The sequence below is a fragment of the Genypterus blacodes genome, unplaced genomic scaffold, assembly GCF_046128005.1.
Source record: "Genypterus blacodes isolate CSIRO-AG114 ecotype Tasmania unplaced genomic scaffold, CSIRO-AGI_Gbla_v1 ptg000022l_1, whole genome shotgun sequence".
NCBI classification, from domain to species: Eukaryota; Metazoa; Chordata; class Actinopteri; order Ophidiiformes; family Ophidiidae; genus Genypterus; species Genypterus blacodes.
This window is the reverse complement of record NW_027466835.1, coordinates 5,667,368-5,693,846: the sequence shown is the minus strand read 5'-3', so window position 1 is coordinate 5,693,846 and position 26,479 is coordinate 5,667,368. Positions and strand designations below refer to the sequence as shown.

The 26,479-nt window shown below is 43.5% G+C and overlaps 2 protein-coding genes across 2 annotated transcripts; both read right to left on the bottom strand.

The window, feature by feature from the left end:
* Positions 1-1,763: 1,763 nt before the first annotated feature.
* On the bottom strand, positions 1,764-11,777 carry LOC142992609 (myosin heavy chain, fast skeletal muscle-like). Its single transcript, XM_076143096.1, has 38 exons — positions 11,574-11,777; positions 11,336-11,479; positions 11,089-11,245; positions 10,907-10,934; positions 10,391-10,505; positions 10,202-10,294; positions 10,013-10,076; positions 9,837-9,935; positions 9,655-9,758; positions 9,434-9,572; positions 9,226-9,344; positions 8,792-8,941; positions 8,534-8,704; positions 8,134-8,443; positions 7,969-8,048; positions 7,770-7,857; positions 7,543-7,660; positions 7,334-7,457; positions 7,093-7,229; positions 6,736-6,991; positions 6,375-6,617; positions 6,117-6,293; positions 5,885-6,030; positions 5,701-5,791; positions 5,219-5,608; positions 5,009-5,135; positions 4,809-4,927; positions 4,531-4,727; positions 4,224-4,407; positions 3,970-4,135; positions 3,767-3,891; positions 3,361-3,669; positions 2,998-3,201; positions 2,781-2,906; positions 2,528-2,698; positions 2,316-2,420; positions 2,015-2,110; positions 1,764-1,925 (listed from the first exon to the last, which is right to left on the bottom strand). The coding sequence occupies exons 1-38, from the start codon at positions 11,775-11,777 to the stop codon at positions 1,764-1,766; spliced, it is 5,838 nt and encodes a 1,945-aa protein (XP_075999211.1).
* Positions 11,778-13,001: 1,224 nt separating this feature from the next.
* On the bottom strand, positions 13,002-25,324 carry LOC142992390 (myosin heavy chain, skeletal muscle, adult-like). Its single transcript, XM_076142799.1, has 38 exons — positions 25,124-25,324; positions 24,884-25,027; positions 24,402-24,558; positions 24,284-24,311; positions 24,083-24,197; positions 23,899-23,991; positions 23,758-23,821; positions 23,573-23,671; positions 23,352-23,455; positions 23,121-23,259; positions 22,454-22,572; positions 22,218-22,367; positions 21,966-22,136; positions 21,514-21,820; positions 21,364-21,428; positions 21,146-21,233; positions 20,949-21,066; positions 20,745-20,868; positions 20,476-20,612; positions 20,116-20,371; positions 19,730-19,972; positions 18,722-18,898; positions 18,483-18,628; positions 17,872-17,962; positions 17,402-17,791; positions 17,208-17,334; positions 17,007-17,125; positions 16,494-16,690; positions 16,230-16,413; positions 15,969-16,134; positions 15,750-15,874; positions 15,367-15,675; positions 15,067-15,270; positions 14,799-14,924; positions 14,546-14,716; positions 14,362-14,466; positions 14,171-14,266; positions 13,002-14,067 (listed from the first exon to the last, which is right to left on the bottom strand). The coding sequence occupies exons 1-38, from the start codon at positions 25,322-25,324 to the stop codon at positions 13,924-13,926; spliced, it is 5,799 nt and encodes a 1,932-aa protein (XP_075998914.1). The 3' UTR covers positions 13,002-13,923.
* Between the last annotated feature and the right edge of the window lie 1,155 nt (positions 25,325-26,479).

Genomic DNA, 26,479 nt, shown 5'->3' with positions numbered 1-26,479 from the left:
AAGCTGAAGGCAAAAGATCCCACTAACACCTGTCGTATTACGAGCAATTACATTTTATTGAACCAATGCGCCTCGGCTCAGGGCCTTCAGAGGGGTTTCACTGCTTTGATGAAAGTTTCAAGGGAAAGCCTGTGGAGCAAAACAGAAACTTTCTCCATTTAAAACGACATCTCAGCATTGCTCACAGTCACGACTATGCCCACTTTTGAGCCAAAGAGCTGTAGCAAAAGCAGTTTTATGAAGCTGGGGGGTCGGGGCCCAGACTGGCTTAAGGAAGGAACCATACTTATGTCTTGTAAACATTGAGAATAATCCAGATTTGTTCAGGGAATAATTCACTGTGGATTTTGGAAACTCGTCTGTGTTTAATCTTTAAGCTCCCCTGAGTACAATACTTGTTACAGCTGCTACAAAAGATGAACTTTTTATGTGGCGGGCCCAGAAGCCTTTAGTGATATGAAAGGTTCCTGCTTGTTGAGTGGTTTCAATGACTGACTCACGGGTACAAAGCATTGCATTCATCCTTATGTATTCTGCTATTTAGACTGGACTCATTGTTCAAACAACTGCACTGAGCCTCTGAATGGTTTTATCTCTGTAACAGCTGCCCGAAATGATCCTTGAAAAGCAACATAATCAATCCTCTGAAATATTGTTCTCTGCTTGTACCATTAATCACACTAATGACAAGACAAATCACACTAGTTCAGTGATAAAAACCCTCTTAATGAACCCTCAAAGTTTGTCCGAACTTTTCTCTTGGATTAGATCCGACAGATAGTTTAATTTAGAGTCCGGAGTCTGTAGAAAAAAAGAAAAAAAAAGGGGCTGAGGACTTATTTATTTATTTAATTTATATTTTATAGCAGTGCATGACAGATGCTATTTTCTACTTAATTGAGCGCAATAACATGACAAAATAATTCTAACTTTTAAACTTACTAACAAAAATTTAGTAAACAAATAATTTAACAGTAGCTTGATCGATCTGTTTGCACACAGGTGGGTTTGAAGAAAGTGCCCGAGACAGGCTGCAGGATCATATGTTTATTAGATGGAACATTAAGAAGCAAAAGCTACAATACAGTCAGAAGCTGCTTCTTTAATTTAATCAATGACACACTTCAAATCCTGTTCAAAAGCCAAATGTATCTCACGAGAGAGTAATTGTGTATCAGGAATTTTCTGAGGTGAACAGCTTTGACATTTAATATCCCTATATTAAAAGCTTCCATTGAATAATGAAAAGCTATTTTCAGTTTTTGCCAGATGACACATGAGTTTATCTATGTTTTCATCTACTGTTGATGTGCTGAACTTTAAACTACTATAAATGATTTTATTCCCACACATCAAGACTAATATCATGCATATTCGTAATCATCAGTGTCCAGTATGCAGTTTCCGTCGGCCTTCTGCTACTCTCCTGGTCCCTCTTGCACCTAGAAAATAAATTTAAAATTTGTGAAGCCATAAATAAATATATTGATAATATTTAATCATCATGATCAAGCCAAACACTTCTTGGTGATAAACTGAGATAGCATTATTTTTTTTCACTGATCTGCTTCAACTCTTCCTTGTTGCATCACTGCCCTGCACACTGAGTGCACACAGGCCATTTTAGGCACTGTTGCTTTAAGACATCCTCATAAATGTGCTTGCCCTGTTCTGATTGGTCACCTGTGTTAGGCCTGCACTGGCAACACCCATGGATTCTGAATGGTGGGTGCGTGGGAGTGAAGTGTCAACTTGGAAAAAGGTTAAGAAGAGTCAACAACATTCAATACCTTTGTCCCGATTTCACGGCTTTTTGCTCGCATCTTGTTGGCCAGTGATTCGGCTATATCAGCTCTCTCCTCTGCCTCCTCCAACTCATGCTGAGCCTTCCTGAATCTGGCCATGTGGGCATTAGACTGCTCCTCCTGCCAAACAGTGATGTTTAAATGAGTGATTTGCCGATCTGACAGCTCAAGAAACCACTGAATAGATTTCTTGACAGGGATTCACTCACGGCTTCTTCTGCGTGTCTTTTGTAGGCCTTCATTTTCATCTGCAGCTTGTCCACCAAATCCTGGAGGCGAGCATTGTTCTTCTTGTCTTCCTCAGCCTGACAGGAATAATGAAACTTCTCTCAGTCCAGTAAAATATGAGAATGATCTCTACATGATTTGAATTTTTCATTTCCGAGTACCCTGGGATTGGAACTTTACAGGGTGAAGAATGTTCAGGCCCGTTAATCAGAAAGTTTCAGTCTCATTGAGGTTTAACAGTCGATGCCACACACCAAATCACCGTCACTATGGTAGATTTACCTGATAGGTTAACTCTTTGATCTTCCTCTCATATTTACGAACTCCTTTGATGGCATCAGCGCCTCGTTTTTGCTCACCGTCCAGCTCATTCTCCAGCTCGCGAACCTTAACAGAAAGTAGAATTTTGTAGGGTCTTTACATGTTGCTTCAGTGAGTCTGTACGACTTTAATTATAGATTTAAACATTGATTTGAGCTGAGTGCAGATCATACCCTCGTCTCCAGTTTCTGGAGTTGCTTCTTTCCACCCTTCATGGCCAAATTTTCAGCCTCATCTAAGCGGTGCTGCAGGTCTTTCACAGTGACCTCCAGATTCTTCTTCATCCTCTCCAGGTGAGCGCTGGTGTCCTGCTCCTTCCTCAGCTCCTCAGCCATCATGGCAGCCTGCAAGCACCCCAACATGAGGCTAGATTTTAGTTTTAAAATACTACCAACGCTATATTAACTCAATCAAAGATGCACGTACATCTGTTATGGCTTTCTTGGCCTTTTCCTCTGCATTCCTCGCCTCTTGAACCGCCTCTTCTATTTCACCTTGAAGCTGAGTGACATCACCATCCAGCTTCTTTTTGGTGTTCAGAAGACTGGTGTTCTGCACGGACAAATCAAATGTAAAGTGTCAATGTGCAGGATGCAAAAGTAAAAAGGTCGGCTTGATAACTTCATACTGGCGATCGACCGACCTGAGAATGCAGAAGCCCTGCACGCTCGCTGACATCAATCAGTTCCTGCTCAGCTATTTTGCGTCCACGCTCCGTCTGTTCCAGAGCTCCTCGAAGCTCTTCAATCTCAGCCTGCATTAAGTTGGTTCTGCGCTCCATCATGGATACCTGCTCCTTCATATCATCTTGACCTCTAACAGACTCATCAAGGTGGATTTGCGCATCCTGAAAATACAGTGACACTTGTTCAATACCTTAAATTCATAATCATCTTAAATTCATTGCGATGCTGGTTGGCTAGATTTCTCATTCCTCCATTCAACCCTGCTCAGATATCTATCAAACTTGCTGTGGATAACTTTCAGAAGAATGTTGTGGGTTTACCTTGAGTTGCCCCTGAATATTTCTCAGTTGCTTCTGAGCCTCAGCAGACTGCCTGTTAGCATGACCCAGCTGAATCTCCATCTCGTTGAGGTCTCCCTCCATTTTCTTCTTCAGTCTCAGGGCATCATTTCTGCTCCGGACTTCAGCATCAAGAGTGGCCTGCATGGACTCCATCATTCTGAGGCTGTTCCTCTTCAGTTGATCGATCTCCTCGTCCTTTTCCGCCACCTTCCGGTCCACTTCAGCCTTCACCTGGTTCAGGTCCATTTGTATACGGAGGATCTTAGACTCCTCGTGTTCCAGGGAGGCCTTAAAACAAAACATTTATTTGTTCATTCAAGTGAAAAAGGCAAGAATCTACAATTTTTTAATCCAATCGTTTGACAGGTTACAGTCTGAATGGTACCTCAGCTTCTTCCAGTGCAGTCTGCATATCGTATTTCTCAGTCTCCACCTGCTTCTTGAATTTTTCCAGTTCATGGATGAGCTTTCCATTCTCCCCAAGTTGCTCTGTCAAGTCTGAGATCTCCTCTGTGAAATATAGACGCTGGTTTTCAGATTCCCATTGATTTGAAGTGTTTCTTTCATAAATGATGAATGATGACTTACGTTGCAGGTTTTTATTCTCCCGTTTCAGCGTCTCCAGATTATCTAGGGCTTCTTCGTATGAGTTATTCAGTTTGAAAAGCTCATTGCTCTGAGAACGAGATTCCTTCTGGGCACCTTCAAGCTCGGACTGAGACTCCTCAAACTTCTGCTTCCAGTCAGCTACAATCTGAAACGACAGAAACATTAGTAATACTTTCCGATGTGCAGTAAAACATAGAGATGAACCTTAAACCCTATCTTTCTTAAACAAATACCTTATCAAAGTTCCGTTGCTTCTTGTCTAGTGTAGCCGCTAAGCTGTTGGACCTTTCAACATCGACCATCAGATCCTCCATCTCACTCTGGAGTCGCTGTTTAGTTTTCTCCAGTGAGGCACATTTAGAATTCACTGCCTCAATTTGTTCTTCAGCCTCTTGCAGACGCTGGGCAAGCTTTTTCCTGTTAATAAGATAAAGATGATGAAGATTTTCCCTTGATACCAAATTAAAATGAACAGTTTGAAACGTTGGCGTTGGATATTTAATGAAAGCCAAAGTCATTGGATATCTTGATCTTAATTACTTTGCCTCCTCGAGCTCCTCGGTGCGCTGGATGGCATCAGTCTCGTATTTGTTTCTCCAAAGAGCCACCTCAGTGTTTGCCTTGGATAAATTGCGCTGCAGCTCAGCTTTGGCCTCCTGCTCCTCCTCAAACTGCTCACGAAGGAGATCGCAGTCATGACGGGCTGACTGTAAGCTGTGCGCCAGGGCATTCTTAGCCTAAAGGGAAATACAGAAACATAGAATGTGACTACAATATCAAGCCAGATGGGAAAGTGCAGGGAGTGTGGCCGTTAGTACCTTGGCCTCCTCTTCAGTAAGTCTCTTTAGCTCATCAATCTGAGTGGTGAAGCTTTGTTTTCCTCTGGTCAGCTGGGAAATGAGACTTTCTCGCTCTTCCATTTGTCGGGCAAACTCGGCTGAGGGAAACGTGAATCCATATTTTAATCAAAAGAATGAGCGAAGCAAAGTAATGGATGAATGTAGTGTGCCAGCGTTACCGTTCTCTGTTTGAAAACGGGCCCTCTGATTGCTGAGATCAGTCACTTGACGGGTGTTTTCATCCGTCTTGGTCTTTAGCTCCACAACTTGATCTTCGAGTGAGCGACACATCTTCTCCAAATTGACCTTTAAACATTGTCATTTCACAAACACATTCAGTCGGGAGCTTTTCTGTCTTGCCTCATGCTCAAATACTTTGATGTGTATACCTTTGCTTTTGCAACGGTCTCCATATTGCCGGTCAAGTCATCAACTTCCATTTTAAACTCGCTCTTTTCCTTCTCCAGTTTCTGTTTGATTCTTTGGAGGTTATCTATTTGTTCTCCCAGCTCAGCCATACTGTCTGCCTGCTTCTTCCGCAGTGAGGCAGTAGTGGCCTCGTGGTGGAGCGTGGACTCCTCCAGGTCTCGCCGCAGTTTGAGGAACTCAGCTTCACGCTTCTTGTTCATCTCAATCTGAGCAGCGGTGGCTCCTCCGGCTTCCTCCAGCCTCTCGCTGATCTCCTCCAGTTCCCTGCAGACATCAGACCTCTGCTTCTCTATCTTCGCCCGGACAGCTCGTTCAGCTTCCACTTCTTCCTCCAGCTCTTCAATACGAGCCTTAAAACAGAAAGATGTGAATCATTAATGCAATTCAGAGGGAAGGGAAGAACTGGTTCCTATGATTAATGAATACACCCAATCCGTTTTACATGGAGCTCTTTCATCTTCTTTTGAAACTGGTTGTTTATCGCTTGCTCATCTGCGATTTTGCTCAGGAACTGGTTGTTTTCAAACTCTTTCCTGCACAGAGAAGATAATATAACTCACGTTGTCATTGTGAGGCCAGAAAACAGTACATTATCTGCATGTGGACACAATCAAGCATGACCTCACTTTTTAATTTTCTCCTCAGATTGTTGTTTGTCGTTTTCCAGATCCATGACGGATTCCTGCGCGAGCTTCAGATCGCCCTCCAGCTTCCTCTTGGCTCTCTCAAGATCCATGCGAATCTTCTTTTCCTGCTCCAACGACGCTTCAAGCTTGAAAGTGAATTCCATACATTTAAAAACATTGATAAATGACATCAGTGTTTGAACTCATCATTGTCTTCATGGTTCTCACTCACATCATCCACTTGTTGTTCAAGCTTCGACTTTGCTTTGGTCAGAGAATTGACTTTGTCTTCCTCTGCTTGCAGATCGTCCATGGTCTGTTGGTGGGCCTCTTGAAGGGCTTTCTTCTCCTTGGTGAGTTTGCCGATGCTTTCATCTTGACCAGCCAGCTCCTCTGTTAGATTCTTCACCTGCAATAGGTGAGACATACACGCCAATGTAATGAGAAACATGCATGCATAAAGCCAATAAATCCTTGAGGATTGACAAACCTTGTTTTCTGTGGCATGTTTCTCCTTCTCCACTTTAGCTAAGGTCATCTCCAGGTCATCAATGTCTTTTTTCAGCTCAGAGCACTCGTCCTCCAGCTTTCGCTTCTTGGCGGTGAGCTCAGCATTGATTTCCTCTTCATCATCCAGTCTCTCGGTCACCTCTTTGAGTTTGGCCTCTAGCTGGATTTTGCTTTTTATCAAACCCTCACATCTCTCCTCTGCATCGCAAAGATTTTCTGTGTCCTATGAAAAACAAAGACGATACCGGCACCAAATGTGCTAAAGTAAGCGATTAGGGACATTATAGAATATTAATCACCATGGGCTGGATGGTGGTTCTAAAGAGTTCATTGACACTCACAGCTTGTACTTGCAGGACGAGGTTATTCTTTTCCTGGAGCAGGGAAACCATTTTCTCTTCCAGGTCCTTTCTCTTAGACTCTGACTTTGCCAGATCCTCTTTACATTTGACAAAGTCCTCCTTCATGGTTGCCATCTCCTTTTCAGTTTCCGCACTCTTCAGAAGTGGCTTTATTTTGAAGAACAGCTTCATCCATGGCCAGTGTTTCACATTCATGAATGAGCGCAGATTATACTGCAGAATCCATACGCAGTCTCTAAAATACAAAGTATATGACAGCAACAGCTTAAGCTCAATTCATTCTTCACTTCTTTGCATCTGTCATTAAAAAATGTGCTTTCATTGCTTGGATTGTACTTTTGTGCAATTAAATTGGAGAATTCTTTTCTCATCAGAAACCCGCGGCAGAGGGCTTGAGTCTGCGTCACCAGGGAAACCAGCTTGTCATCTCGCAACTCCTCCAGAGTGCCCAGTAGACCAGCTTTGAAGAAGACCTGCAATTGCAAAGTACATTAATGACAAATCCAACCCAGTTACATTTAAAAAGGCTTACATGCGATATCGCTACAAAAACCTTTCACAGTTCTTGAAGAAATACCTTTGTAGTCCCAAATCTGTACTGTGTGTGGTCAAGGTCAATCGAACCAAGAAGCTTCTCAGAAGCTTTCTTTCCATCGATGAACTGGCCCTCTGGGATGGCACTGGCATTCAGTATTCTGTACCTGTTTAAATTTAGATAAAGGTAGAAAATCAAACCTTAAGCATTTATTCTGTATCGCACTTTCAGGGAAAAAAAACAGTACTCACCTCTGCTTGAAGTCAGCATAGAGAATCCTGCTGGGAAATCCTTTCCTGCAGATCCTGATTCCCTCCAGCACACCGTTACAGCGGAGCTGATGGATGACCAGGTGGTTGTCCATGATACCTGCAATGTAAGATGTTCATTTCCAACAGACATTAGTGACATATAGCACATGTTGTTCCTTTAATAGGATCCTAAATATGATTTTGTACTTCAGGATATTTGTCTGTACCTGGTGTTTTCACCTCATTTGGAATCAGGCAGCGTACAAAGTGAGGATGAGTGCTCCTCAAGTTTGTCATTAGTTTTCCAAGATTTTCCTACAATGTAAAAACTATGATTATACAGAGCAGCTTGATGATGCCACATCAGGCCATTGTGTTGCCCAAAAATAAATGAATGTCCCTTTGAAAAGTGGATCAATTATTTACCCTGAAAACAGCAGACACGGTTTGGAAAGAGCCGCCTTTTTTCTTTCCCCCTTTCTTTGCAGTTTTGCCATCACCAGATTCTTCAAAGGAAACCAATATTATGATTATTGTCAGTACACTAATCACCATAAATGTGAAATGTCTTTGATGGTATTGATGTTGTACCTGCTTCATTTGCAGAGAAGGAGGCGTACAGGTAAGACAGCAGTTTCATGGGCGACTTTTGGTAAAGCTGCACCACAGACTCGTTTAGCGGGTCTTTGTTCTTCTCAAGCCAGCCTGTGATGTTGTAGTCCACCGTGCCGGCGTAGTGCACCAAGGAGAAGTGAGCCTCAGGTTTGCCTTTGACAACCTTTGGCTTTTGGAAAGCGTTATTTTTCCCCATATGCTGATCGTAGAGTTTGTTCTTAAAGGAAGTATCCGACGCCTTGGGGAACATGCACTCTTCCTCCAGGATGGAGAAGATGCCCATTGGCTGTTGAATGTATCAGAGGCACATTTATGAGGGATGATGATGCATTCAATGAGCTTAACTGTTCAATAATGTGCATTACATTTATCTCACCTTCTCAATGAGCTCAATGCAGGCTGCTAAATCCATGCCAAAGTCAATGAACTCCCAGTCAATCCCTTCCTTCTTGTATTCTTCTTGCTCCAGCACAAACATGTGATGGTTGAAAAACTGTTGCAGTTTCTCATTGGTGAAATTAATACAGAGTTGCTCCATGCTGTTGTACTGTGACCAAACATGGGACATTCACATCAAAACCAAGAAACCTGCCACAATCAGCTGATTCAAAGAGAACATAGGGTCCAAACTCACGTCAAATATTTCAAATCCAGCGATGTCCAACACCCCGATGAAGAACTGTCGCGGCTGCTTGGTGTCCAGCATCTCGTTGATTCTAATAACCATCCAAAAGAACATCTTCTCGTAGATGGACTTAGCCAGGGCGCCCACTGAATTGACGACCTGATCAGGGGTTTGTGGAGATTGTGAGATGATACTTTACATCAAGAATTTGTTGATTTAGAATCAAAACTAGATTTTACTGTGGCCTCTGATCAATCACTGCTATAAATGAGTGCACTAGGCCATCGCAGCAACAATTAGTTATCTTACTAGTGAAACCGGACTACACAATCTAAACAAAATGACTTGTGATATTGTGGCTTATATGTTATTATTACAGAATAGTTTTGCCTCCACCTCATCTGTTATTTTGTACTTTATTTCTTTTTTGAGCGTTCCAGTACCTGAGGGACTGTTTGGCCTTTGGTGACGTATTCATTCCCCACTTTCACTCGTGGGTAGCAAAGACCTTTTACCAAATCAGCAGAATTCAACCCCATGAGGAAAGCGACTTTGTCTGCCACTGAAAGACAAACGAGAAATGGAATATAGCGATAGTGAACACTTAACATATGCCGCTGTAGATAATAAACACCATTTAAAGTTCCTCACCCTCAGTGCCGTCGGCCTCTGCTTGCTCCTCACGCTGCTTCTGCTTGAACTTCATGTTCCCATAATGCATCACGGCACCAGTCAGCTTGTAGATGCACACTTTCTCTTCATTGCTGAAGCCCAGGATGTCAATGGCAGTCTGTCAAAAAGTATCAATGTTAGTGTGAGACTAAATATGTGTGTGCATCTCTGCCACTGTAAGTGAAAGAAACGTGTCTCACGTCTGTGGCCACCAGCTCCTCTTTGTCATCAATGCTGGCCACAGTGATCTGCCCCTGACTGATCATGGGGAAGTCATATGGGTTTGTTGTTATAAGCAGCATTTCTGCAGGAAAAACATGAATAGACTTAATATTATATTTAAAACTGTATCTTAGCTGCCCAGATGCTGTCTTCATCGCACCTATGAGCTCTGGTTTGTGACCCGTCTGTATCTGATAGAAGATGTGGTAACTCCTCTCATCGGACAGCTGGAAGGTTACTCTTGACTTTTCCAGCAAATCTACATGAGGTCAAATCAGGATCAGCATTTGAATGTGGCATCAGAGGAATTAATTCATTTATCATCAGGCTACTTACAGGTCTCAATATCAGCGGAAGACAGTTTTCCTGAGGTTCCAAAGTGAATTCTGATGAATTTACCCTATCATAGAAAAAACATTCCCTTTAGTTTGTGTGGCAAATGACACAAGAACACTTCCTACAAGAAAGTGGAGTCTTAGATCTTGAAGCGTTCTGTGGATCGTCAGAGTATTACATCATACTTACAAAGCGAGAAGAATTATCGTTCCTCACAGTCTTGGCATTCCCAAAAGCCTCCAGCAGAGGGTTAGCAGAGATGATTTGATCTTCCAGCGTCCCCTAGAATCCACAACCAACTCCATCAGTTTCCCATAATGCATTTTGTGCTGTCCTGTGAGATTACAAACTGAATCCATGGCGTTTTGTTTCCAGTACCTGCATTTTCCCAGACGACTGCTCCTTCTTGTCGGCGCCGCCAGACACTGCGATTGTCGCAAAGTACTGGATGACACGTTTGGTGTTGACAGTCTTTCCTGCACCAGATTCTCCACTGTAAAGATATCGATAACAGATACCTCAAGACATCTAAACACATTCTGTGAATAGTTGAGTCAGACTACACAACAACACACAGCCATCACAAAACTGCTGAACAACAACACATCACACACAACAATCTTGGTGCATAAGCGACGTAAAGGTGCAAATGTACACCCATTACCGATTTGCCTATTAATGTGTCTGCTATCATATGCAGCAAAGAAGAAGTGTGTGTGAGACTGTGTTGAAGAATGTCTCGTATTTTTCCCCAATAATTAGAAATATGCATGAAAATGACAACAACACAACCAATGCTTTGGCTCTGACCTAAACGTTTATTTGGACCTGCACAATCAGAGCTCAAACTCATGCAGTCTGAGGTTAGAATGAGTTCATATGCAACAGACTTACGTGATCAGGACAGACTGGTTCTCCCGATCTGTTGGTGACACACACATGAATTTAAACTCAGCAGTAGTTTCTCTTTTTCTATGGAATTTAGACACAAAACTTCACAATTTGATGATAATAAATCATTTTCATTTGAGGTTTCTTACAGGTTCAGGTAAGGTCAGATCTCAGTGATTGCATACCTGTAAGCATATTTTGATAAGCATTATCAGACACTGAGAAAATATGGGGTGGGGCCTCCATACGCTTTTTGCCTCTATAGGCCGACACAACCTTGGGGTCGTACACTGGAAGCCACTTGTAGGGGTTCACAGTGACACAGAAGAGCCCAGAGTAGGTCTGCAGATCAGAGATCATGTGAAGCCACGCAGAGAATCACAAACACAGAGATGAAAATGTGAACATTTCTCTCACTGAATCTGTACTTACATAAATCATCCACGCTGCGTAACGCTCTTTGAGGTTAAACAGCACAGAGGGCTCATTGAGGTGGGTCATCATGGCCATGTCCTCAATCTTATCGTACTTTGGGGGATTCATAGCAAGGCAATCTTCCTCCTTAACTGTTACAGTCTGAAGAGGAGAGGAGAGGAGAGGATATAGAGATTAGAATAATGAGATAGAAGTGTTGTTGACAGAGTTGTGAGGGTTGAGAAACAGAACTCACCTCCCCTGCTTCGGTCTTCACAGTGGCTTGGTCGCCCTCTTTATTCTGGATGACACCTTTGATGTACAGACCCTTGGGATCAGGAACAAAGCAGGCCGCCTTGGCATCAAACGGACGGTTCTGAGCCTCGATTCTCTCCTTTTCAGGTTTGCGGAGATAGACGGAAGCCGGCCCGAACTGGGCCATCTCCGCATCACTGCTCATGATGAAATCTCACTAAAAAAAAGACAACAAATACTGTAAAACACACTAATTCTCTATCTTTTGGAGTATATTTATGTGTCATAGTTACCTTGTGTTTAGGCCCCAGGAGAGACTATTTAGAAGTTCCACAGTCTGTAAGTCAATGACCTCGCAGACGGCAAACAGTGTTGAATCTGACTGACTCTCCTCTCACTGGACGCCGGTCGGTTCCTCCGGCTCCTTTTATCAGGACCAATGTGCTGCTGGAGCCAAGAGGACACGCTAAACTTGGCAATGTCATTCTATTCAAATGTCAATCAAGTCGCATTATCGATTACTGCTCTGCACTTAAATATGGCACAAGAAGATCCTCAAGTGGTAATAGGAACAAGTCTGCAGTGACAGGTGATGATCCTCAAGCACTATTTTTACATACCATCCATACTGTCATGTGTGTGTACTTGCTGTTCAACAGGCCGTGTCTCATGTTTAATGTATGACAGACTGCTTTATCCATGAATCGATTGAGATAATATTCAATTTAGTGAGAGAGTAACTGCTATTGTGTGTGTTTATGGTGTAAAGTATTCATTTTACAGTCATCCTCTTCCGGTGTGTGTGATCCTCTTTGACCTCTGTGTTCATCCTGGACTTGAGGACCACCTGCTCATTCTCCTCCAAGGCACCTTGCTTGGATTTACTGGCATAAGCGCTGGACTGTAAGACAGCACCGTGTAAACAATATGCACACAGTTAAGTCTGAGAGGAATGAGATTCAATTTACAATGAGATGATTGTATTTTATATAGGATTTTACTGCAAAGATACTCCATCATCTCACAGTTTTGACATAACAACCTTATTTGTTTAGAAGTGAACACACGGGGGCATCCAGTGTGTGTGTGTGTGTGTGTGTGTGTGTGTGTGTGTGTGTGTGTGTGTGTTATATTTAAGACTTTATGAGCCCCAAACAGCTGGAAAGACCGTGAAAAGACAATGATCCGACTGTCCTGCATTTGAAATAAGGACAGAAGTGTGTGAGCCTTTGCTGTCATCACGTCAGGGGGAGTCGCGTGAGTGAGGAAGTGTGAACAGCAGCGTCACACTGTGTGTTAATACTGATGGACAGAAAGGATCAAAGTTAGACAGAAACCAAACCTTTAGAGATTACTGGCATGACTGAAGAAGAAGTAGAGAGACTTGGCTTGAATTACAACATATTTATTTGATAGATTGTGGTTTGAATAACAACAAGAAGTTACAAATGACTATTATTTATGGGAAAGAAACCTTGTGTTAGAAGTTAGTAGCAAGTTAAGGTTTGTTTTCATCTTCCTGATTGGGATTTCTGGGCTATTTGTGTGACTCCACTCATCACTTCATGTTCAGTGAGTCCCATGTGACCCGAGGAGTCACCTGGATGAGGCCTGAACTCCACTCAAGGTAAAATAATGCCAGTGTGCTGCTAACCATTGACTCTGATTGAGACTGACTATTGATAAATCATTTTGGGGCTAATTTCTGGTCCGTAAATACTAGTTACCATCTGCTGCTGTGGAAACATTACACATGATTAAAGCTTAATGTGTCCTGTCAGTCGCCTCATCTCTCCTCAGGCTCCTCCCCCCCCCCTCTTGTGTTTTCATAACAGCTGGAGATTACCTTCAACACATGTTCCTTCCTGTGACCCTCCAAAGTCACACATGCACAGCAGTAACCCAAACCGACAAATGTCACGTACTGTGTAGACCAGCTGCTGCTTATCGCTGCCCCGCTGACCGGACGGCAGAAGAAAGAGTCTTCATCGGGCCAATTGAAGCATTTGGAGTCTGACATCATTGTTTTCTGTTTGATTTTGTCACCGATTTTGCCCTAATTTTCACCATAAAAGGCAAAATTGTTTATCTAACCAAGATGATGGCTTTCAAGCCTGCATACAACAATCAAGGCCTCTTTCCTTTCTCCTTTATAGAATTAGCATGAGACAATACAAATTCCCTATTCCACTATAGAAATGAGGGAAAACAAGAAAAGCATCATTTAAAAGTAATCCATACTAGTTGATATATAATCTGAGGTAAATAGTCCAAACCGTTCAATCCAATCCTAGTTCATCAGTGAGTATTGGCATATTTATTCAGGTGGACTGGACGCTGAGGCCTCATCTCTATTCCCCTTTGCCACAAAGATCACGATTCCTAGCGCGTAATTTATTGAGCTGAGATTCGGCGATGTCCGCTCGCTCCTCCGCTTCCTCCAGGTCGTGTTGCACCTTCCGAAATTTAACCAGATGGACGCTGGTTTGTTCCTCCTGAAACCGCAGGAGTTTAGTGTTGATGATGACAAGAAAGAGTTATTCTGTTCGGTTCATATCAACGCAAGAATGAACACAATACGCTTTCATTTCGACTCACCGCTTCCTCACACTGTCGCTTACACGCTTTCACTTTCAGCTGCAGGTTGTTGACCAAATCCTGGAGTCGAGCCACGTTCTTCTTCTCCTCGTCCCCCTATAACAGTGGAGTTATTACTATTCCGCTGACTGTGCCGCAAACAAATCTCCACTTGTGACTTTATTATAATTACGCAGCAGGATCTAACTTACCTGAAATGTGAGCTCTTTCATTTTCCTCTCATATTTCCGCACATCTTTCATAGCTTCGCTGCTTCGCTTCTGCTCTGTGTCCAGCTCGTTTTCCAACACGCGAACCTTGAGAAACACACGGTTGATTGAGTTTCTTACCTCTTCTGTTTTCTATTTTCCTTCTATTCCATTCAGTCGTTCCTACCCTGCACTCCAGTTTCTGGAGCTCTTTCCTCCCGCCTTTCAGAGCCATCTGCTCGGCTTCATCCAGGCGTTGCTGCAGGTCTCTGACGGTGGCCTCCAGGTTCTTCTTCATCCTCTCCATGTGAGCGCTGGTGTCCTGCTCTTTCTTCAGCTCTTCAGCCATCATTGCAGCCTGCAGAGTACATCCATATGAACTCCACAGTGAAATCCATGCATTCAGTCATTCATTCATTCCTTGCAGTAATTAAACTCACATCCATGATGGCTTTTTTGGCCTTTTCATCGGCGTTCCTGGCTTCCTGGACACTGTCCTCCGTCTCTGACTGCAGCTGAACAAAATCAGAATCCATCTTCTTTTTGCAGTTTAGGAGGCTGGTGTTCTGTGGTTCAGATATGAAACAGAACACATAATGATTCCATCCTGTCCCACTCCATCTAATATTGTCGCATCCCATTCCTTTTCATGTCTTCTCATCTCATCCCATCCCATTCTATTCCATCCCATCTATGGTGTTGTCTAACCTGAGAGTGCAGCAGCTGAATCCTCTCACTGACGTCCATCAGTTCCTGCTCAGCAAGCTTGCGACTTCTCTCAGATTGCTCCAGAGCCACTCTCAGCTCTGCGATCTCAGATAACATGAGGTTGTTGCGCCGCTCTACGATGGCCAGTTGCTCCTTTAGGTCCTCCTGAACTTGTAGGGCATTATCCAGGTGGACTTGGGTATCCTGGGGTATAAATGTAAAGAGGACATGATATATTGTTCCAATCTCTCTATCAATGTTGTAAAGAGATGGAGAGAGCAATTTTTCATTCCCACACACCTTGAACTGACACTGCAGGTTTCTGAGTTGCTTGGTTGCCTCAGATGCCTGGCGGTTGGCGTGACCCAGCTGAATCTCCATCTCATTCAGATCCCCTTCCATCTTTTTCTTGACCCGGATGGCGTCGTTTCTGCTGCGAGTCTCTGAGTCCAGGGTGTTCTGCAGCGTCTCCACGGTTCTGTGGTAGTTCCTCTTCAGCTGCTCCATTTCTTCATCTTTCTCTGCCACCTTTCTGTCCATTTCTGACTTGATTTGGTTCAGCTCCAAGTGAAGCTGTAGTATTTTGGCTTCCTCATGTTCCAGAGAAGACTACATGAAGGCACGACGGTCATTAAATGCTGTCGGAGGTATAAATGAATGTCATTTAATATCACAAAACAAACCTCGACTTCTTCTAGGGCAGCCTGGATGTCTCCCTTCTCCTGTTCTGTTTGCTTTGCAGCTTTCTCCAGCTCGTGGATGGTTTTAGCAGATTGCCCGACCTGCTCAGTGACCTCGGAAATTTCCTCTGAAGATGCAAAGGAAAACACATTCTTCATCAATAAGTAAGAAGTTTGGTTGATCGCTCCAAAGGCGTTTATGTGTTCCCTTAGAAGCCTTACGCTGTAGATTCTTATTCTCTCTTTTCATGGTCTCCAGGTGATCCACAGCCTCCTCATGGGAATTCTTCAGCTTGAAGAGTTCAGTGTTCAGCCCTCTAGACTCTCTTTGAGAGACTTCCAGTTCTAAATGACTCTCCTCATATTTCAGTTTCCATTCAGCCAGAATCTAACAGAGGAAGAACGAGTATGTGCAGCCTCAGTGTGATGCATAGTTTGAATGCTGCAGGAAGTCAAAGAACCGTCAGAGTTGAAGATAAATACCTTGTCAAAGTTCCTCTGTTTCTTGTCCAGAGTGGCATTGGCTGCATTTGACCTTTCTATCTCCACCATAAGATCTTCCACCTCAGCCTGCAGCCTTTGCTTGGTTTTCTCCAGCGATGCACATTTGACATTTGCTGCCTCTGTGATCTCCTCAGACTCCTGCAGCCGCTGGGCCAGCTTCTTTCTGCGTAAAAGGAGGATTTGTATTCCAGTGAAGGGCCTCGGCATTTGTGTTTACTGCCGATGATTGAGAGCTCCTCTTACTTTGCTTCCTCGAGCTCCTCAGTGCGCTGGATGGCGTCGGTCTCGTACTTGGTTCTCCACTGAGACACGTCGCTGTTTGCCTTGGACAGGCAGCGCTGCAGCTCAGCTCTGGCCTCCAGTTCGTCCTCGTACTGCTCTCGTAGCAACTGGCAGTCATGGCGGGATGATTGCACGCTATGAGCCAGGGCATTTTTGGCCTGTAAAAGCCATCAGGGTGTACAGGGAGAAAAACTGATCGAATTCAATTCTCTTGGTGATCACAGATAATTGGCTACACAAAGAACAAAATCAATATAAATGTTCAAAGAAACCTGGACTAAACAAGACTCATTATTTGCCTGTTTAAGCCTTTGGTTTCTGTGTATTAGCACACACTTTCACATCATTTGGGGCTACCGCAGTGCAGAAAAGCTTACTACAGTTGAATAACCAGATTGTGATGAAGGACTATGTTTATATGTGGGACTATATTGGGTTGTCTTATCGAAATAAGCTTGAATGTGTTTTTCAAACCTTCATTTCTTCATTCAGAAGTCGTTTCAACTCCTCGATTTGTTGACTCCCCACAGTTTTCCCTCGGTTCAGCTGAGACAGAGTCACCTCCTTCTCTTCCATCTGACGTGATAGTTCACCTATTCCAGATATGCAGTTGACACACACTTATTTATCATCCGCCTCCCTTTTATATCTTTCTCTTTATAATCACACACTCACCATATTCTGTTTGCAGTCGAGCACTCAGTGTTGTGTAATCACTCAGTGACCTCTGGCCTTCGCCTGCTTTGGTCTTGTATTCATGCATTTGCTCCTCAAGGCTCCTGCACATTTTTTCCAGATTGGCCTGAAATAATAATCAGTTTTCAGAAGCCACAATTAACTGCAAGAAATGTTAACAACAGACCTCTTACCTTGCTTTTCAGAACACTCTCTACATTGGTGGCCATATCATCAATTTCCATCTTTAGCTCACTCTTTTCTTTTTCAAGTTTCTGCTTGACTCTTTGCAGATTGTCTATCTGATCGCTCAGCTCAGCAACACTGTCAGCCTGTTTCTTGCGTAAGGCAGCTGCGATGGACTCGTGCTGCAGGGTGGACTCTTCCAGATCACGACGAAGCCTCTGAAACTCCGCTTCGCGCTTCTTGTTCATCTCCACCTGAGCAGCCGTGGCTCCCCCGGCCTCGTCCAGCCTCTCGCTGATCTCCTCCAGTTCTCTGGACAAGTCAGATCTTTGCTTCTCCACCTTGGCTCTAGTTGAGCGTTCAGCTTCAATTTCCTCTTCCAGCTCCTCCATGCGAGCCTGCAGCGAAATTTAATTAAATTATGTATGACGACACCAAAGATTGAGACCCTGAAATAAAGCTTCCTGACAGTTCCTACCTGAAGCTCCTTCATCTTCTTTTGAAGCTGAGTGCCAAGCGCTTGCTCATCATCAACTTTGCTCTGCAGGTTGCACATTTCAAAGTTCTTTCTGAAAAGAGACGTGCATAATCCAGATTAGAAATATCAGGTTTTCTCAAGTATCTGCGATGACATTAGACGAGCAATCAGTTTATTTTTTACACTAGAATTGCCTGGAGTATACAAATGCCGCAGATTGCCAGTGTTTGTGTCAACGAGAGAAAACAAGTGTGATAAAACACCATTGCAAATTGTTTCCTTTCATCATGAGTGAACATGCAAACTGGGCACTTCAAATTGAAGACTTATCCACCAACAGTGCACCTGTGTGCCCTGAAGCCACTTCATACAGCAGCTGAAGCATGCTGTGTTATTCTAGGCTTGAGTCTTGGCCTGCATTTGCATTTTCATTTGCATTTGCTTATTTACACATTTGATCATTCTGTTGACTCATAACATTCTGTGAACTGTTAAGAGTCTTGTCCTTCGAGGAGATTTCCTCTAATTCAGTGTTATTAAAACAAAAAATGTACATCAACTTGCATTCCATCCAGGATAAATAAATGGCACAGAGTAAGTAAGTCATTTACTTTTTAAGTCTCTCCTCCATCTGTTGTCTTTCGTTCTCCAGGTCCATGATGGTTTCCAGGGACAACTTGTAATCCCCCTCGAGTTTTCTCCTGGATCGCTCTAAATCTGCACAGATCTTCTTCTCCTGCTCTAGAGAGCCCTCCAGCTGTAAGATGTTGAAATCAACTGTTAATCAATCATGGAAAAGCCTTTTGTGTCCATCGATGAACTGAGTGATGATTTGACTTTAGATACTTACATCATCGACTTGTTGTTCCAGCTTGATCTGTATCTTCATTAGAGAGTTTACTTTATCCTCTTCAACCTGGAGGTCATCGAGAGTCTGCTGATGCACGTCCTGCAAAGCTTTGATCTCCTTTGAAGATTTCATCAGATTGTCCTCCAGAGTGGCCAGCTCCTCGATCAAATTTTTCACCTGCAAAGAACAACTTTATTTAATAATAGTGTGTGCATTTGTATTGGTTAAGAGATGACAAATTATGACACTTGATCTTGATATGTGAGGTAAACTAAAATATTGCTTTTATATTTTGTACAAATCCGCATCCAGTGGATTTTAGACATTTGGGCAAACAAAGATTATTTATCTCCCAAACTAAATCTGTCACCGTCTAGTGGTAAATGTATTTAACTGTACTATGATACATGTGCATTGTCGCCACCTAGTGGTAAAAGACAGAATGCATCACAACGTATTCTGAAAACCACACACATCAAAGGGGATAACAGCCGGCATAAACTGTGACCAAACAGTGAAACTAGCTGCACAACTATCCTGAAATTGACAATAAGGTAACTTACTACTACTGCGGTGGAATATTTTCTATCTGGGTGGGCAGCTATTTACGTGTCATAGCTTTTGTGTTTAATTACAACTCCATGTGTGTGTATATTGACGCCATCTGGTGATAATTCTTTTGAACCACTGTATGAGAGTAAATTGTCGTCATCTAGTGGAAATTCTTTTTAATTACCCACTTTGAAAGTGCGTTATCTTATTACAACGGTGTGTAGATTGTCGCCATCTGGTGGTAGTTGTGTTTAACTGCCTATTAGAGCTGTGCATTGCCGCTATCTGAGTATTTGTGTTTAACTGCTCATTGGAGCAGTGCATCGTCGCCATTTACGGGCAGATACATTTTGAGTGTGAAGGTTAGTTACAGTCAATACTTGTAATACATGTAAAACTTCACATGCAGGACTTTGAATGCACCTCAGTGCTTAGTAAAAGTGATATAAATAACACCTTGTTTTCTGTGGCATACTTCTCCTTCTCCACTTTAGCTATGGTAAGCTCCAAGTCGTCTATGTCCCTTTTCAGCTCTGAGCATTCGTCCTCCAGCTTCCTCTTCTTGGCAGTGATTTCTGCATTGATCTCTTCCTCTTCCTCAATTCGCTCAGAGAATTCCTTGACTTTGGCCTCAAGGTGTATTTTGCTCTTTATCAGGCCTTCACATCTCTCCTCGGCATCGCAGAGGTTCTCCCTTTCCTTACCAAACAGAAAAGAGAAACATGATGATGACAGGACCTGAGATTGCACATGGCATCTCCTCTCTCTCCTGATCTGTCTGTTAACATGAAATCAATACAAACAAACCACTTTGTTCTCCTCGTGGTTGCTTGTTTACGTACTGCTTGAATCTGCAGAAAGAGATCGTTTTTCTCCTGGACCAGCATCACCATTTTCTCCTCCACCTCCTTCCTCCTGGCCTCAGACTTTGCAAAGTCTTCTTTCAGTCGCGAGAACTCTTCCTTCATGTTCTGCATCTCCTTCTCAGCCTCGGCACTGCGTAACAGAGGCTTGATCTTGAAGTAGAGTCTCATCCAAGGCCAGTTCTTTACATTCATGAAAGAACGGATGTTGTACTGAATGACAAAAATGGACTCCCTGTGTAGTGACAAAGCAAACGATGGAGACTTAGTTCCCTAAATGTCCACTCTGCACATCACATCCTGATTATTAAACTGGAGGAAAGAATATTTCCCACAGACCTTTTCTTTGACATGTCTTTAAACCTCTGCCTGGTGACGTAGCCTCTGGCCGCAGCCTGGATGCGAGTCATCAGCACTGCCAGCCGTTCATCTCTCATCTCCTCCAGAAGACCCAACAGGCCAGCTTTGAAAAACACCTACACATTGGACAGGTGCTGCATTTCAGTAGATCTCCATTTCACAAGATTTGGTTTCATAAGCATAAAAACTGCAGTGTGTACGTGTCTACCACGTGCATGGACACACATATGGTGCTTTCTGTAATCTACCTTTGTGTATCCAAACCTATACTGCGCATGGTCCACATCGATGGAGGAGAGCAGTTTCTCTGAAGCTTTCTTGCTGTCGATAAACTGCCCCTCTGGGATCGCACTGGCATTCAGAATCCTGTATCTGTCAGAGAGATAGTTGAGTTTAAAAGCAGAGTGAGCATTGCTGTTTGCTCCTCACAGACCAACTATGGTGTGTATTACCTCTGTCTGAAGTCTCCATAGAGAATCCTGCTGGGGAAACCTTTCCTGCAGATCCGGATTCCCTCCAGCACGCCGTTACAGCGGAGCTGGTGCAGAACCAAATGATGATCCATGGACCCTATTTTGATAATAGATCTCTATTAAGGTCAACTGTGGGGTGAGTAAGCTGAAATCACCTCCTCTTCTTCTTCTTTTACCTGGTATCTTGGTCTCATTTGGGATAAGGCATCTGACAAAGTGTGGGTGTGTGGACCTCAGGTTGGCCATCAGTTTGTTGAGGTTTTCCTGCAGGAGATAAACACAGGCTGGATCCCTAGTTGACGGGATTTGTCACCTCAGCTAATGATGCTGCTAGTGGGGAACTGATACCATGTCATACTAAACAAGGACATATGTGATTATTTCTGGTTCTTACCCTGAAGAGTGCAGAAACTGTCTGGAAAGAAGAGCCCTTTTTCTTTGTGCTTTTCTTATTTCCACCTGCAGCAACACAAATAAATGAAAATGTGTTATACATATATATCCCATTGCTGAAATCTGTGTTATAGCTGTTTCATCATCTGACCTTCAGCAGAGTAGTACGTCGCAAAAAGCTGAGACAGCAGTTTGAGTGAAGCTTTTTGGTAAAGCTGCACCACCGTGTCATTCAGCGGGTCCTTGTTCTTCTCCAGCCAGCCGCTGATATTGTAGTCCACCGTACCGGCATAGTGCACCAGGGAGAAGTGAGCCTCGGCCTTTCCTTTGGATGGCTTCGGCTTCTGGAAGATGCTGTTCTTCCCCAGGTGTTGGTCGTACAGTTTGTTCTTGAAGGAGCCGTCTGTCGCCTTGGGAAACATACACTCCTCCTCAAGAATGGAGAGGATACCCATTGGCTGCAGGAGACACAAAGATTGTTATCGTTCTCGTCTATGAAGTTTCAACAATTGAACCTCAAGGAACTCGGGGAACCTCAAGGAACTAGACCAGGATGTTAATGTGGCCATGTGTGTGATCTGATGTTATGAGAAGCTGACGTACCTTCTCAATGAGCTCAATGCAGGCTGCCAGGTCCATACCAAAGTCAATGAACTCCCACTCAATCCCTTCCTTCTTGTATTCTTCTTGCTCCAGCACAAACATGTGGTGGTTGAAAAACTGTTGCAGTTTCTCGTTGGTGAAGTTAATGCAGAGCTGCTCCAGGCTGTTCATCTGCACGGAGAGCACCGGCACAATCAGCAAATGTGTGGAATCACTTCAGTAAAAATGCCCTGTATGATGAACAACATTCACCTCGAAGATCTCAAACCCTGCGATGTCCAGGACGCCGATGAAATGCTGCCTGGGAAGTTTGGTGTCCAGCTGCTGGTTGATCCGTGTGACCATCCACAGGAATAACTTCTCGTACACGGCCTTGGACAGGGCGCCCATAGAGTTGTTCACCTGAAACATGAGGCATCGTGTCATTGATATCTTGTTCAAACTGAATGTGATCTCCTTTGGTTTGCAGACACACAGTGAGGCCGTACCTGCTGCGGCGTCTGTCCTTTGGTGACGTACTCGTTGCCGACCTTCACGCGAGGGTAACACAGCGCTTTGAGCAGATCAGCAGAGTTTAAGCCCATGAGATAGGCCACTTTGTCTGCCACTGTTAAACGCAAAACAAAAGAGATGACAGATACTGACTGATAGATGACTGGTTCTTTTCTTCTTCTTTATTCCCTTCACTGACAGTTTTCCTTAGTTTATGACTTATTATCTCTGTCACTGTCTTTCTTTATTTGTTTTATGAAGTTTGATGAATTGATTGATTGACAGCAAAACAGATGCAGACACGTCTAACTGTATAATACATACACACACGGCTGAAGAATAAGACAGAAGAAAGGAACTGATGTTGAAGGCTAAGATTTAAGGAATTCAAGCTAAAAGTGCACAAAACTAAATTCGTTGTTGTTCATTTGAGGATTTCGTGGGTTAAAGTCGGACTACAAATTTTTCCTTTCGTCCTTATAACAGATGTTATAATGTACGATATGAATGTATCAGTATTACAATCCACTTTGCCAACTTAGCTGTATTTGACAGAGAAACAGAGTGAATCTCTTAAGAAGGCTCAGACTCATTTCATCTTCATCATAATGGATCACTGTGATGTTCGATCAGATTGTTTTCCTTGCTGTGCTGTCAGCTCACCCTCAGTGCCGTCCGGCTCTGCCTGCTCCTCTCGCTGCTTCTGCTTGAACTTCATGTTCCCATTGTGCATCACAGCGCCAGTCAGCTTGTAGATTCCGACCTTTTCCTCTGTGTTAAACCCCAGGATATCAATGGCGCTCTACAGATCAGACACCAGCATTGTAGTGGGATTTGAGAGTGTTAGTTCCACATTCCAGTTTGTTTAGACCACAAACCAAGAGATTCACTCACATCTGTGGCCATCAGCTCTTCTGTGTCATCGATGCTCAGCACCGTGATTTCCCCCTGGCTGATGAACGGGTAGTCATACGGGTTTTTGGTTATCAGCATCATCTCTGAAATGAAACACAAACCTTTCTGTCAGCAGTGAGGTGTTTGAGTGCAGCTTCAGTAAACATGCACAGGCTCAAGTTCTTCACATATCAGAAGAAATGCAGACAAAGGATCCTCACCAATTAAATCAGGCTTCTTGTTTGACAAGATCTGATAGAAGATGTGATAGCTCCTCTCAGCCGGGAGTTGGAAGGTCACCCTGGATTTTTCCAGAAGGTCTAAGCATAAAGATGGAGAGCATGAACCGGGATTAAATACATTGATAAGCTGTCAAATAGGACCAGGATCATGTTTGCAAACTTACAAGTTTCAATATCAGCCGATGCCAACTTCCCCTTTGTTCCAAAGTGGATGCGAATGAATTTTCCCTGCAGAGTTTTTAGTTGTTATTAGTAGTTAACATATATTTCAGCACATATATTTCACTAATAAATCGTGAACTTACAAATCGAGAGGAGTTGTCATTTCTCACGGTTTTGGCGTTCCCAAAAGCTTCCAGCAGAGGATTTGCTTGGATGATTTGATCCTCCAGTGTTCCCTATTGCAAACAATTTGTTGAGTGGTCAAAGTTCACGATGGAGTTGGAGTTAGTTTCCTCGCTGTCAGAGTGTCAGATAAACGGACCCAACCTGCATTTTGCCTGCAGGTTGCTCTTTCTTGCTGAAGTCTCCCATCGATGCAATTGTTGCAAAATACTGGATGACTCTCTTTGTGTTGACCGTCTTCCCGGCACCAGATTCTCCGCTGACAGGGGGACATTACCAGATAAATGACGGTACTTGAAGTAAACACAGTGCTCTCTTGTAAACAGCACACAAAGCTGCACTCACGTGATCAGGATGGACTGGTTCTCTCGATCTGTTCAAAGAAAACAAATTGATAGCAGCTTTGAGGAGGTAGAGAGTGTGACAGGTGAGTGGAAAGTGAAGTTGTTAGATGATGAAGTACCTGTAAGCATGTACTGGTAGGCGTTATCAGAGATGGAGAAGATGTGGGGGGGAGCCTCCTGGCGTTTCTTCCCACGGTACCCAGCTACCACCTCTGGGTTGTAGACTGGGAGCCACTTGTAGGGGTTCACAGTCACACAGAAGAGCCCAGAGTAGGTCTGTGAATGGACGAGACGAGGAAAGATCAAGATGACAAAGTGCAAGTGTCCTGTATCATAACTGGAATTTAATGCATTTCTACTGTTCACTGAATGGGAGCCGAATAAAAACTCATTCCTCATTATTTTATTTTATTTTATTTTATTTTATTTTATTTTATCTTAAAGTTATTATCGTTATGAAAAATAAATATATAGTTCTAATACGTTTTTACTTTTACGAATAATGTTTCATCTACTTAAATCTTAATTATTCAACGAAGAAACATGGTAAATAAACAACAAACGTTATCATTCAGATTCTGCTGGTTCTTCTCGTCCTTACGTAGATCATCCAGGCAGCGTATCGCTCCTTGAGGTTGAACAGCACGGCGGGCTCATGCAGGTGCGTCAGCAGGGCCATGTCCTCTATCTTATCAAACTTAGGAGGGTTCATGGGGCGAACGTCGTCCTGCTGCACCGTCACAACCTGGAATGTCAAATTAAAGTCTCAAATGACCTACAGCAGAGCAGACAGTGACCCTTTTTCCATCTTTACACCCTCTTCTCTGGATGACACATTCACCTTTCCATCCTCTGTCTCCACGGTGACACTGGTGCCGTCCTGGCTCTTGATTTTCCCTTTCACGTACTCTTGCTTTGGATGGGGCACAAATATGGCCGTTTTGGCATCAAACGGTTTGTTCTGGGCTGCGATTCTCTCCCGCTCTGATTTGCGAAGATACGGGGCCGCCACCCCAAACGTCTCGATCTCAGGGTCGACCATTTCTACTGCATGGTGACAAACACACACACACACAAATACATGAACTCTCAGGGCAGACTGGTATTCAAAATAACAAATCAAACAGAGCAGAAATGAAACACGTAGACGCTCACCTGAGGGCTGCAGTCAGAGAAATGTCTCAGAGTCTCTTGATACAAACTGTCCGCGCTGTGCCGTTTCTAATTGCCGCTGACATTCCTCGGCCCTAACGAGACTTTGACAGCTTTTATAAGAGACGCTCCGGCCTTTTTCACCGACGGCTTCTCCTATTTTGGGAGATCTGGCTTACGTGCCACCTTTGAAAAGTCAAGTATGCCCATTTTACATTTTGAACTCTCTATGTTTAGACGTATTGTGTCACTTTTAAATGGTTTCAATTGTGATCCTTCAGCCCGTCCATTAAAAAGCAATGATTGCTAAGGGCGACAGCTTAGGGGGCTTAGGGTCCCGACATGGAGGGCCTCATTTTCTGGGATCAGGGAAGATTAGGTCTGTTAGGGCATTGCTGGAATTCTGAGTTGATTACGCAGGAGTGTTTGGGTGTGTTGTGAGCAGCCGGGCAGACGGGCAACAGTTAGCTCATCTCTCACACACACACACACACACACACACACACACACACACTGCTGCCTATAAGCTCACATTTATTCAAGTAAAGCTCAAGCTGAGTCCTGATTTTTATCATTAGAGTATCAAAACTATCAGATGATTTTGGAGTGCTGATCATAACAGGATGTATTATGAACCGACAAGAACTCAAATGTGCTGATTAAGTGAGTTGTTGGCACACACACTCAAGATGGCTCCACGTGCTCCACAACCAAAAACCTCCAGTGTGACCGAGTCGTCACCCCGAATAACAACAATGAATCCACTGCAGCCTGGCAGATCCACCGGGAATCCGCCGCGTGGGAGATCTAATAATGTGTCTGAGTCTATACAGCTCAAGTATGTGCTTCATGTTTACTGTATGTTAGACCAGTGTGACCGCCTGGACAGGGAGCTTTGTTAAGGCCAGAGGGTGTTAAATTCAAATCCTTCCCTATATCTTTACAATATGCACACGGGTTCATCCTGCTCGTCTTTGCTGAAGGCTGGAATGATGTTTTAGATCTACTATAACATAAGCCACAGATTTGGACAAAGACAAATCTA

Excerpts from the sequence above, each read along its gene's own strand:
- LOC142992609 (XM_076143096.1), bottom strand. The coding sequence starts at position 11,777 with ATGAGCAGTGATGCGGAGATGGCCCAGTTCGGGCCGGCTTCCGTCTAT. Across the intron at positions 10,935-11,088 it reads TTATCAAAATATGCTTACAG|ATCGGGAGAACCAGTCTGTC; the intron begins GTATGCAATCAC and ends TGTCACCAACAG. Across the intron at positions 8,444-8,533 it reads GCATTGAGCTCATTGAGAAG|CCAATGGGCATCTTCTCCAT; the intron begins GTGAGATAAATG and ends TACATTCAACAG.
- LOC142992390 (XM_076142799.1), bottom strand. The coding sequence starts at position 25,324 with ATGGTCGACCCTGAGATCGAGACGTTTGGGGTGGCGGCCCCGTATCTT. Across the intron at positions 23,456-23,572 it reads CAAGAAGCCTGATTTAATTG|AGATGATGCTGATAACCAAA; the intron begins GTGAGGATCCTT and ends GTTTCATTTCAG. Across the intron at positions 17,792-17,871 it reads AGAAGATGAAGGAGCTTCAG|GCTCGCATGGAGGAGCTGGA; the intron begins GTAGGAACTGTC and ends ATTTCGCTGCAG.